The sequence below is a fragment of the Astyanax mexicanus genome, chromosome 21 (genome assembly GCF_023375975.1).
Source record: "Astyanax mexicanus isolate ESR-SI-001 chromosome 21, AstMex3_surface, whole genome shotgun sequence".
Lineage (NCBI taxonomy): Eukaryota > Metazoa > Chordata > Actinopteri > Characiformes > Acestrorhamphidae > Astyanax > Astyanax mexicanus.
The window spans coordinates 25,388,145-25,400,678 of record NC_064428.1 but is presented as its reverse complement, the minus strand read 5'-3'; the positions used below and the strand labels follow the sequence as shown (position 1 = coordinate 25,400,678).

General features: G+C 39.5%; 1 protein-coding gene across 6 annotated transcripts in view; it reads left to right on the top strand.

The window, feature by feature from the left end:
* The window catches only part of sh3pxd2aa (SH3 and PX domains 2Aa), a 204,157-nt gene that overhangs the window by 25,240 nt on the left and 166,383 nt on the right, over positions 1–12,534 (top strand). For all 6 annotated transcript variants that reach the window (XM_007251360.4, XM_022674731.2, XM_007251361.4 and 3 more), the window contains exon 2: positions 8,409–8,489. In XM_007251360.4, coding sequence (XP_007251422.3) covers positions 8,409–8,489 — 81 coding nt within the window. The remainder of the gene's footprint in view (positions 1–8,408; positions 8,490–12,534) is intronic.

Below are 12,534 nucleotides of genomic sequence, written 5' to 3'. Positions count from 1 at the left end.
CACTAACACACTGTGAAGGTCTTTCCCCAGTATCAGGTTTACAGAGTGGGGGCACTAACCTTGTGCATACACACTGTAACCCCCCCCCCCAACAAACACACACACACAAATACAACACACACTTTCACATCCACACACACAATCTAAAGCATCTAGCAGCCAGCCCCTTTCACACTGAAGCCCCAGGACATTATCCAGATACTTCTCAGGCGCTTCTCTTCCGGTAATAACACTGCGATTCATGTCAGTTCAAGCTTGCCATGAAAGTCGTGTTAAACAGAACGTGACATCACCTCACAGGCAGTGCCATTACTGTGGGTTGTGGATTGGAGCATGAAATCTTTGTGTCAGCCTGACGGAATATAAATATTCACTGTATGTTTGGTCGGTCCTGATATTTCTCAGGCTTCTTTTCTCATATTTCTCACATTCTGAGTTCATGTCCAGGTTTCTTATAGACCATCTGTCAGCTTGGATTTTGGCCCGGGCTTCTTTTTCTCCCTGCTGTATTGTTTCCTTTCGCTTTTATTACTGCAGACTGATTTGGTGGACTGATGAAGAATGCATTTATACAGTATTTGTATTGATCACGTTGTTTTTTCTTTAGTTAAAAAAATGCTCAGATATGGTTTTATAAATCTTGTTTTATCACCCTGTTATTTGGCTTCAGGATGAAATATGCATGTTTCCATTGTGTTGTGGGCTTGTGGGGAAAATTGCTTTCATTGCTTTCATTGGCTGGTTTTGCACTGTGATAGCTTTTACTGATTTCCTTTAGCATATCCTAGCCTAGCTTTGCGTAGCACTGTAACTAGAACCTTGATTTTCACAGAGTATCTTATTCTCCAGTTTTTAAGATATCTACTTCATTCCAGATCTCCAGATTGTTCAGCCTGATTGTATGCAACAGTTGTGTCGTATAGCAACATTTTTTTTGTGGATTTTTTTCCCATTGTGATTAATGGAGTGCTAAAATTTTGGCACCTTTGCCAAAAATGTACAAAACACTCGTAACATCAAACCAGCTAAAAGAGAATGTTATAAGAACGTTTACCAATGTTTTTAAAAAGTTTTAGGAAAAAAAAAACATCAGAAATAGCAGTAGTTTTCGTCACAATATCATTAGAATGTTTCTGGGATAACCTTCCCATCTAGACGAATACTATCAATATGAAAACATTAAAAAGTAACATTCCCAAAAGTGACGTTGCAACAATGTTATTAGAATGTTTGAAAATCCTAAAAAAAAATCCAGAAAACCTGACAGATTGAACGTTCCAAAGACGTTACCTGTAATTTTCAAAAAACGTTCTACTAATCAAAAATTGTTAGCTGGAAAGCAATCAAACACTTGACATTACCTGAGGAACCACCTTGAATGCCACAGCAACAGCCACATCACAATATGCTCATCAGGTAATCAATAATATCGCCCCCCTGCTGATGCCCAACCATCTGAGTTTTAATGCTGTCAGAGGAACACTGCTGCTGTTGCAGCTCAGCCAATCAGCTCTCCCTCCTGCCCTACCTCCAAACCCATACATCACCCAGTGCCCCTCCCAAACTACCCCTCCCATTTTTTAGCCTTTTTCAAATTTGAGCCAAGGGTGGAGTCAGCTAAAAAAGGAATGCTGTTTACATGTTGACTTGAATTATAAGAAAACTGCAGAAATCTGTTCATAAATGGATTATTAAGGGAGTCTAAAAGGATTGCTGTTGCTGTATAACATATTTATTTAAACCTTGGGCTTAACATTTCAGGCCTACCTAAAGCCATAGAATAGACCTTCCTCTTTAATTGTTATAAAGCAAGCCGAGCACTTTTTGATGTTCATCTGAAGATCAGAGCAGCTTAAATATGTTGCTATTGGTCTCAAGCATGTAGAGCTTTGAAGACAACACAATAGCTGCAGCCTCTTTGTGTGGTAAAGCTATAGAGAATAATAGCTGCTGTGGGGCTCTTAGCAGGCTGCCAATTCTACAGAAAACTGCTGGTGTCCTGCCAGAAGAAACAAGTACACTTACACTTGCACATCATGTCACCATCGCTCTCTCACACTCTCCTCTGTCTTCACACACAAACACATGCACGTACACACTCTCTCACGTACACACACACAAATACACTCTTTTGTCTTTGTACTTGCTCTCTCTCTCTCTTTTGTTTTGCAATGCTTATACGTCATGCTGGCTAATTCACTGGAGACCACCGGTACATGGCCTGACAATCTGTCACAAGGACGCCTACTTTACATGCTGGTGAACATTCAGGACAGCCTTTACCTGCTGATCCAGGGTCAGTCTGGACACGGCTCACTGTATGTCATGTGGTGATGCAACACAATATACAATAGGGGGCTGGAGAATAGCTGGATTTCCATGCTGGACGTTCATGTGTTTATATGAACAGTAAAAGATACAGCATTATAGATAAATGACAAACATGGAGTATACAGACATTTGGTGTATAGCTTTTTTACATTAAGAGACTATATAAAAATAAGATTAATCAACCATGCTGGGCAATTGTCTTTTGTTATGTTATAGGCTTTAGAGGGAGAAATTCACAACCCCCCTTCCAATCATTTATTGTTTTTTGGACCATTGTTTTTAAACCTTTCAATTAGCCTACCGTATTTTTCGCACTGTAAAGCTCACCATATTATATAAGGTGCATTATCAATAAACATTTATTTTCTGGTCTATTTTTATACATAAGGCATATTTAATGCAATGCAGGTAAGGAACAGGGGTGTCTCCATGTTTTCCTTGTAATTCAGCAGGTCTCACTGCTCTTCTGGTCTCACTGGTCTTCATGCATAAGGCGCAATGGATTATAAGGCGCACTGTCAATTTTTGAGAAAATGTAAGGATTTTAAGTGAAAAACAAAACAAAACTGTATTTTCTCATGCATTTGCAAACAAACTGAAGATCCTTTATCTATTTTTTCTCATCATAGGCTACATTTGCCTAGTAGGTAAAGTAGCCCAAATGTGATTTTCTGCAACATTACATACCTGCTGATTTTGGGACAGTGCTGATTTTACAGTATCTGGAAATCCGAATACTTCTGAGAAATCTGATCTAAGGACTGCTATTAAGGTTTTATTACCTTCAGCTAAATAAATCTTGTGTAATGAGTTGTTTGTTTGGCTTGCTTCACTGCTTGGCACAGGCAGTGAATGTATATCAGTCAGTTGCCCCCAGAATGCAGTGAGTTTCATTAGGTTGGTGCCAGTGCGCTGCTCGGCTTATAGTTACAGGCTTTTGAATGTGCCTAATGTTTTGGAGATGTTCTGACCCAGTTGTCCAACCGTTACAATTTGGCCTTTGTCACAATCTTAGTCTCAGATCCTTACTGTTGCCCATTTTTCCTGCTTCCGAAAACATCAACATCAAAGACTGATCTGTGTAGGTGGACATCCTTTAAACATAAAAAAGCTTCTTTAAAAGCAAAAGTACGTCTCATTTTCTAAAGCTGGTTTCATCTGAAGTTTTTTTTATGGATTCAGAAGTAGACCTGGATCCCTATAAATGTAAGAGTAAACACAGCCACAGCACTTTTAAAACTGATAAAGATTTGATTGCTAATTGCTTCCTGAAGTTGTCTAAGGCGATGTTTTTACCTGATCACTTTTTAAGCATTTAAAATATTTAGAAAAGTATCTGGATAAGGCCAAGCCACAAGCAAATAAAAGTGTAAACAACATAAAGATGCATTTAAAATACATAAAAAAAAATCTGATCACTCGGACCACACAACGTAGCCTCAGACCACAGAAGGTGGTCTGAGGCTACGTTTACATCTGGTCACTTTATGGGTTTTAAGTATCAGATTAATCTGTGTAAGCACAGGCCACATAAAAATGTATTTGTAAATCCCAGTTAAAAAAGAAACGAAAAAGATTATTAATTGAAGTGACCATGTGTAAACATGGTCTCAGGCCACCTTCTAAATTTGTCTGAGGTTGTGTTTACACCAGTTCAGTTCATGCAGCTTGAGTATTACTATTATATCTGGATAAGACCAAGTCACATAAAAAATCTAAATGTAAACACATCCAAGACGCATTTAAAACAGATACAAATTTGATCACTAAAACCACTAAGTTGTGGTCTGAGTCCAAGTTTACACACAGTCACTTTATGTGTACTGAGTATCAGGATTATATCTAGAAAAAGGCAAAATGTAAACACATCCAAAACACATTTAAAACAGATTTTAACTCATTTGTTTTAGTGTCTAAGTATAAATGTGGTCTCAGACCACCTTCTGAAGTTGCCATGTTGACTCCTTGTTACTTCATTCATCCCGAGTTTCAGGATAATATCTCGATAAGACCAAGCCACATAAAAATTCTGATTGAAGTGACCAGGTAAAAACGTTGTCTCAGACCACCTTCTGAAGTGGTTTGAAACCACTTTTTGAGAATCAGGACTATATTGGGATAAGGCCAAGCCACAAAACCTGCATATTTGAACACAATCAATATGCATTTAAAACACTACAAATTTGATCACTCCATGAGGTGGTCTGAGACTATGTTTACATTTAGTCACTTCATGCTACTTAAGTATCAGGATTATATCTAGATGAGGCCAAGCCACATAAAAATGCACTTGTAAATGCATTAAATACTAATTTAAAACCGATACAAATCTGATTGCTGATTGAAGTGGCCAGATATAAACGTTGTTTTAGACCACCTTCTGAAGTTGTCTGAGGCCACATTTACTCCTGGTCAGCTCATGCATCTTCAGTTTGAATGAACCCAAGCCACATTAAATGCCCTTGTAAAAACACCCTAAACTGCACATTTAAAACAAGTATGAATTTGATTGCTGTTTAAAGTGTTCATGTATAGATTTTGTCTGAGACCAACTCTTAAAGTGGGTGTTTGCCTTTACAAGTGTGTCACATTCATGATGTTTAAAAAATAATTTAACTGTAATGAATGTCAAAATATGACTCAGCTGCAGCCTTTCCCTCTTGCTTTTCTTAGTTGGAACTAATGCTAATCTATGTTGTTACTACACAGTCTTAAATAAGAGAGAGAGGTGCTGAATTGCCCTGGTAATTATAAGATCAAAAGAAAGCCCCCCTCCCCTCGTCTCAATTACCCAGCGAGTAAAGTGGGGTGAATAGGCAGCACGTAATTAAACCCTCCAGAGAGGAACTTCCAGGAGTTTGAACGCCTCTACTGTTTTCCTCTGCAGCTCCAGGCCTGTTCCACACTCAGCGCTGGATGATGTCATGGCGGTGTTGTTGATTGTACAGTGAGCGCACAGTGGCTTTAAGACTCATTCAGCTCAGCAGAACAATGTGCTGTTGGCGCTGGTCCTTGTAGTTGGAGTGGAGTGTTTGGGGAAAGTCCTGCCCTGAATTGACCACCAGAGAGTTCTTTGCTACAGCATCAAAACAAGCTTGTGTGTGCATGGTGGTTTGTTTTTATTACACTTACTGGACAAATAATTAGTGAGATTTCAGTAGACAGTCACAGTATTGTTCTTCTTAAGTCTTCTTCTATTTTATTATTCTTCATGTTTTTTGTCCTGAAACCTCAGGCTGCAGATATCGACTCTGTTCTAATGTTAAAACATGTGTCCTTATTGGAAATGGTGGGCTTGTATACAACTTTTTTTTTTTTTTTTTACACGGCCAATTACCCAACCCACTCATTAGGACTCCCCCTATCACTAGTAATGCCCCAACACACCACGAGGGTGAAGACTAGCACATGCTTCCTCCGATACATGTGAAGTAAGCCATCGCTTCTTTTCGAGCTGCTGCTGATGTAGCATTGCCGAGCAGCCAGCGTGCTTGAAGAAAAGCGCAGCGGCTCGGTTCCGGTACATCAGCTCACAGACGCCCTGTGCTGTGGACATCACCCTAGGAGTGATGTGGGGAGAGTGCGCCAATTTTGCTCCCTCTGAGCGCCGGCAGCTTTATGGCAAAGCTGCATGAGCAGGGATTCGAACCTGCGACCTCCCGCTCATAGTGGCAGCGCTTTAGCTTTTTAATTGGATGTACGGTTTTCATAAAAACTTGGTTAATAAAGCACAATTGTTTTGTCCATTAAGATTGAATGGGGAAACATTTGAACGTCCTTGTACGTCACAGTTTTTGAGATATGAAGACCAAATTCAGAAGGCCTATAGAACTTATTGTGATTTTTGTTGAAAATATTTACAAAATGCTGTACAAAATGATACGATGCACAGTATTTTACAATTGTCGTACGAATGAATTTGCCCCATAGGAATAGGGCCCAACATTCCATCTCACCCACCAGCTGAGGTGGACACGGAACATCTTGTATGCCCAGCCTTCCCAGTACTGTATGTGCATGGAGGAGCTGCTGGATAAACCAGCTACTGCTCAAAAAGTTTGGACACCCTCCACGTCCAGAGCAACCTAGCATCCATAGCCACGCAATGTATTTGCATGTTGCATGTGAATACGTTACTTAGCTGCCATCTAGCAACACCTTAGTAACCACCAAGCAACCACTTAACACCATAGCAACTACCATGGATACCATAGCATCACCTTAACAACCACTTAGCATCACCTTATCAGACATCTAGCAACAGTTTAGCAACTACATATAAACAATATAGCAAACCCTTAGCAACCGCTTAGCAGCAGCCACAAATCAGCTCTGAAATGTCCTCGCAACTAAATATTCCACAGTCAACTTTCATTGATATTATAACAATACAAGTAAAAGTGACTAGAAACAAAAACAACTCGCTCTGACAGTGTAAAAAAACAGAGCGGATGCTGAAGTGCATAGTGCACTAGGGCTGCAACGATTAGTCGATATAATCGACAATGTCGATTATTTAAAATTGTCGACTACAAATTTTATTGTAACAGTGTTAATTTGTTAATTTGTAACAGTACTGCATTACACGAAGTGCTGGAGACAGAAGCGCAACGGGAGATGGGTAAGTGGCTCACTCACACAGATTACACTCAACTAAGTTTGTCTCCAAAAGTGCACAACTCAACAGATTGCATATTTAATCACTAAATATCAGTACTCTGATAAAACAGTACTCAGTATAACGTTTAAACAACATCCAGACATGCTTTTTAAATCTCATGTTCAGCTGTTTCTGTTGTTTTTAGAGATGGAGGACATGGCAGAAATAATCATTGACTAATCGAAAAAATAATCATCAGATTAGTCGACTACCAAAATAACCGTTGGTTGCAGCCCTGTAGTGCACAAAGGTTTTCAACTTTTTGCAGGGTCAATCACTAGAGACCTCCAAACTTCATGTAACTTCAGATTATGGGTTTCCATGGCCGAGCAGCTCAGTCCAAGTCTTACATCACCAAACACAATGTAGGCAAGCAGATACTTTTGGCGTATACTGTATATTAGTGAGTTATTCTAGTGAGGTCTGTGCTGTGGGAAGGCCTGTCCCCAACGAATGGTTTACCCTCACTTTGTAATGAGTTTGAGTGTATGCTTTGTTTTATGGACGTTTTTTTTGTTGTTACTCCCGCTTAGATTGCAGAAGGCACAGTTCATGGGTTATAGTACAGTCCGAATACCCCATAGAGATAATGTGTGTGTGTGTGAGAATCAGAGTCCTTGGGGAGACAAAAACAGACATGGAGAAGGTTGTAGAACGTTCTTCCTGTTTTCGAAACTCTATGGGAAACGCATGCTGCTGTTTTGCTTCTTGGTTACACTTTGGCAGCCAAACAGTGGGGCTTAATGATTCTGCAGCAGTTATTAATGTGTGGAAGATGATGTGATGTATTTTATATATTTTATATGCAGCTCTGGACAAAAACATTTATTTGCAGAAAATGAGAAATGGCTGAAATAAAAAAAGATGCAGAGTTTCAAAGCTCAAATAATGCAAACAAAACATGTTGATATTCATAAAGTTTTAAGAGTTCAGAAATCAATATTTGGTGGAATAACCCTGTTATTAATCACAGTTTTCATGCATTTTGGCATGTTCTCCTCCACCAGTCTTACACACTGCTTTTGAATTACTTTATGCCTTTACTCCTGGCGCAAAAATTCAAGCAGTTCAGTTTGGTTTGATGGCTTGTAATCATCCATCTTCCTCTTGATTATATTCCAGAGGTTTTCAATTTGGCAAAATCAAAGAAACTTTTTAAGTGGTCTTTAATTTTTTTCCAGAGCTGTATATGACATCATTTAAATATAATAAGAAATTATAGACGTGTGTACATTCTTGTTTACATTTCTTTTTAACATTTTTAAACTTCAAAACAAATGGGATAAAATGCATGACAAGCTTTTTATGCAAAGTGGTAAACAAATACAAATGTAATTTATCATATAATGATGGAATTCATTGCAATGCTGATGATGATAAAGAGTAAACTAACCTGTTGTGTGTCTTCTTTCTGCAGGTGTATCTCATCAATGTTACATACTCTGACTCCACGTCCCACATCATCTACAGGAGATACAGCAAGTTCTTTGATCTTCAGGTAAAATCTCACACACATACTAAACATGGAATCTGTTTTCCTTACTCTCGATCTCATATTCTTTTTCCATCTCTCTCTGTTTTTCTATCTATCTCTCTTTCCTCTTGCATACACTCCTTTTCTCACTGTATTACTCTTTTTCCTCTCAAGTTTGTTTCCTTTTTTTTCTCCTGTGCTTTCTGCCCTGTGTGTTTTACATCGTCTTTCTCTGTCTCTTCTGTTTTATTTTTTTTCATGCCTTTTTGTTTCTCTTTGTTTCTCATGCTCTGTTTGTGACATGTTGTCTCATTATCTCTCTCTCTCTTTATTAGCATGACTAAGTTACAGTGTTGCCAAAGCATATTCTCTGTCTTTCTCTGTCTCTCTCTTCTCTTTTCTCTTCTCTCTCTGTCACTCTCTGTCTCTCTCTCTCTCTCTCTCCGTCTCTCTCTCTCTCTGTATCTGTCTCTCTCTGTCTCTCTCTCTCCGTCTCTCTCTCTCTCTGTCACTTTGTCTCTCTTCTCTTTTCTCTTCTCTCTCTCTCTCTCTCTCTCTCTCTCTCTCTCTGTTGCTTTCTCTCTTCTCTTTTCTCTTCTCTCTCTCTTTCTCTCATTGTCTCTCTCAGTCTCTCTCTCTTCTCTTTTCTCTTCTCTCTCTGTCTCTCTCTCTCTCTCTTCTCTCTCTGTTTCACTCTATATTTTTCTCTCGCATTCTGGTTCGATGTTTTCTTTTTGCATGTCTGTTGCACTTTCTCCCTCATGCTTTATCTTATCTATCCCTCTCACTCAGATTCACTCGCTCTTTTTTTACTCTTTTTTGTGTGTGGTGTGTCACTTTCTCGCTTTTTTGATTTGTTCCTCACACTCTGTCTCTCTCATGCTCTCTATCACACACTTTCATCTCATATTATAATAACTCTCTCTCTCTCTCGCTTTTCTCATTCCTTGTCTTCCTTACGCTCTGTTATTCACTCTTTGTCTCACACTTTCTACTGCTCTCTCTTTCTCTCATGCTGTATTTATCTGCCTGATTCTTTCTCCTTCACACTCTCTACTGCTCTCTCTTTCTCTCATGCTGTATTTATCTCCCTCATGTTTTCTCCTTCACTCTCTCTCCTGCTCTCTTTTTTCCCTTCAGTGTTACTGTCTCACTTTATTCTCTCACTCTCTTTCATGCTATTTTGCTCTGTCTCACGCTCTGTTTCTCTCTCTTACACTTTCTGTCCCTCTCTTTTTCTCTTGTGTTACTGTTTTTTTTTACGGATTATAAGAGACACTATAAGGAACTTCTAATTCAGCAGATCTCGCCGCTGGGTGGGCGGTGTAGCAAGTGGGCGGTGTAGCTAACTAAGTTAAGTAAAGCTGAGCTAAGTAAACAAAACTGTAATAAAAAAAAATTCTTTTAAAGTCAAATGAGCGCTGGATGTAAATCTACAGAGATTTTTCTTCTGAAAACTGTTTATTTGGGTGAGTAAAGAGCTTCTGTTTATGTACAGTAAGCTTAGATTATTGAATTGGAGGCAACAGGCTGATAATACTCACCTAGGTACGGGGAAATAGTGGTTAGCGACTAATGCTAATGCTACTCCAGCCCCTTTGCTGGAGAATTAAACTGAAACTCCTGTATAGTGCTGTACTTCAGCAGAGTGGCTTTACTGCTCCTTACAACCTTACTGATACAATTTATACATAAAGCACACCGGATTATAAGACACACTGTTGGTTTTTGGGAAAACTAAAGGATTTTAGGTGTGCCTTATAGTGCAAAAAAACTGTACTCTGTTTTTCTCACCCTCCCTGTCTCTCTTTGTCTCATTCCCTCAGCACACCTATACTCTCTCTACCTCTCTTTCTCTCTCTCTCTCTTTCTCTCTCACACACACACACACACACACACACACACACACACACACACACACACACACACGCAGTGCTCTACCTTTGCTCTTACCCACACACATTTGTAAAATAGTCTGCGGGGATCAGGCCTTTGCAGAGCCAAGCCAAACATCAGCTAATGCGCGTGTTTATACATTATGCCAGATGTGTATTTATGGTAATTTGGGAAATCTTCTGTGTTCTGTACACACCCACTCAATAACTGCAATTCCTAATGCAAATATTCAGCCCTAATTTACAACAATTATTCTGTCTGTCAGACTCCGCTGTACGACTTGCAAGTTGGAGATGCTGAATCTTGTAATAGTTTGCATTTTTAATATGCAGCATAGCTTTCTCTCTCTCTCTGTCTCTCTCTAGCTTGCCGCCACAATGATTGACAGGTTATTTAATATAACGACTCTAAAAGGATGTGAATTTAATACCATTTAATGTGGCATGTGTTATGGACAGGAGCTGAGGGATTATGCTGGGACTTTTATGAGTGGCTATTACATGCTACACGCTCTCAGACGTTAGCGAAGCAGCCGTCTTATGTTTTAGAAGTTAAGGCACTCCTTGTAGACTCGCGTTTGCTTTGGAAACCATCTGAAAGGGAGTGAACATGTCCGGCCCAGTCCCTGATGTTTAATAACAGTGTGTGGGTTGGGGTGTATACGTCTGGAGACCTTCAAAAAACAGCCCTCAGTCTGTTTGCATTTTTTTTAATGTGTGTTTTCTGCTGTTAGAGATGAAAAAAAAAACGGCATTAACTTCTATTTTTTGCTATATACAAAATTTGAAGCAAACAGTAGCTGCAAACAACACATTTATGTGTAAAGATGTAGAGGAGTAAAGACTATCTGTTCAAATGATGAAGTCATACCCTCCTTTATGTGCTGTTCATGTGTACATCTTGCATGTTAAGTCTACTTTTAACAGTATCCCCTTACATATACTGTGCATTTTGCTTGTGTTTGCTTGTGTTCTGCACTACTAAACCTCCCTGGAGTCTTCCGGTCATTCTGGTCCGTGTTAACCCCGCTCATGGACTCATGGGCCTCTATCAAAAGACTCCACTGTGTTCTAGAGGAAGCCATGGCAGCCATGTTCCAGCCAGGCCAGTGGGGCTAAACTCAAAGCCCCCATTGATAAGCTAAAGAGCTCTGTCTGAGGAAGCCGAGAGCCTTCCCTGCAGCTCCAGCTCTACGCTTCTTGCACCGACTGCAGAAACATTATAGGAAAAGTTACGGAATAATAAACACACCAATGGGGGGCAGCGGACGAAGCTAGTTTAAACTGTTCACAATTGTCAATCAGCGACCTGAAGGACTTCCAGAGTGTTTTCACATGTGGTGCTAAAGACAGTCAATCGGGGTCCTTGTTTAGAAGAAGCATTTAGCTACATTTGTGTTTGGACTACTTTTGCAAAGTAGGCCTTTTAGAAAATGAACCTAGTTCAGTTTACATTGTGGTTTTCAGGTAGAAAAGCTGACTTATAGGAAATAGCCCAAATTGAATTTGAACTAGTACAGTGTTTGAAATGAGAAGTATTTCTATTTTTACTGTAGTCTATTTTAACTAAACTGACTTTTTGATGTTGTGATCTGCCTGTCTGAATAAACAGCAGGTCCTTTTTTTATAGGATTACACGTGAGAAATTTAGTATTTAGGTGGTGACTTGGATGTTGCTTTGTGGTGGATTTGGAATGACGGGTGATTGCTATGGTTTTGTTAGGTAATTTCTTATGGTAGTCCTGGTGATTGGGTATTGGGTGCTGCTTTAAAGGTTGATTTAATATTTAGGGTGGATGATAAGAGTGTTGCTTTGGTGTTGCTTTGTGGTTAGTCTGGTTTCCTAGGGTTTTGTTTGGTGGTTACAGTGGTATCCCATGGTGTTGAGCTGGAACCTCAGTGTTGAATTGGTATCCTGGGGCTTTGTCACGTCAGTGTAGTGTTATTCTGTTATGGTGGCTTAGTTGTTGATTCGATATCCTAGGTGGTTTAATAATGTTTTGTTAGGTGGTTTTAATGTTGGTTTGTGGTTGATTTAGGATCTCAGGTGGTTGAAAGGGTTTTGTTAGGTGGTTTGGATGTTGGTTTGTGGTTGATTTGGGATTTCAGGTGGTTGACAGGGTTTTGTTAGGTGGTTTTAATGTTGATTTGTGGTTGATGTGGGATCTTAGATG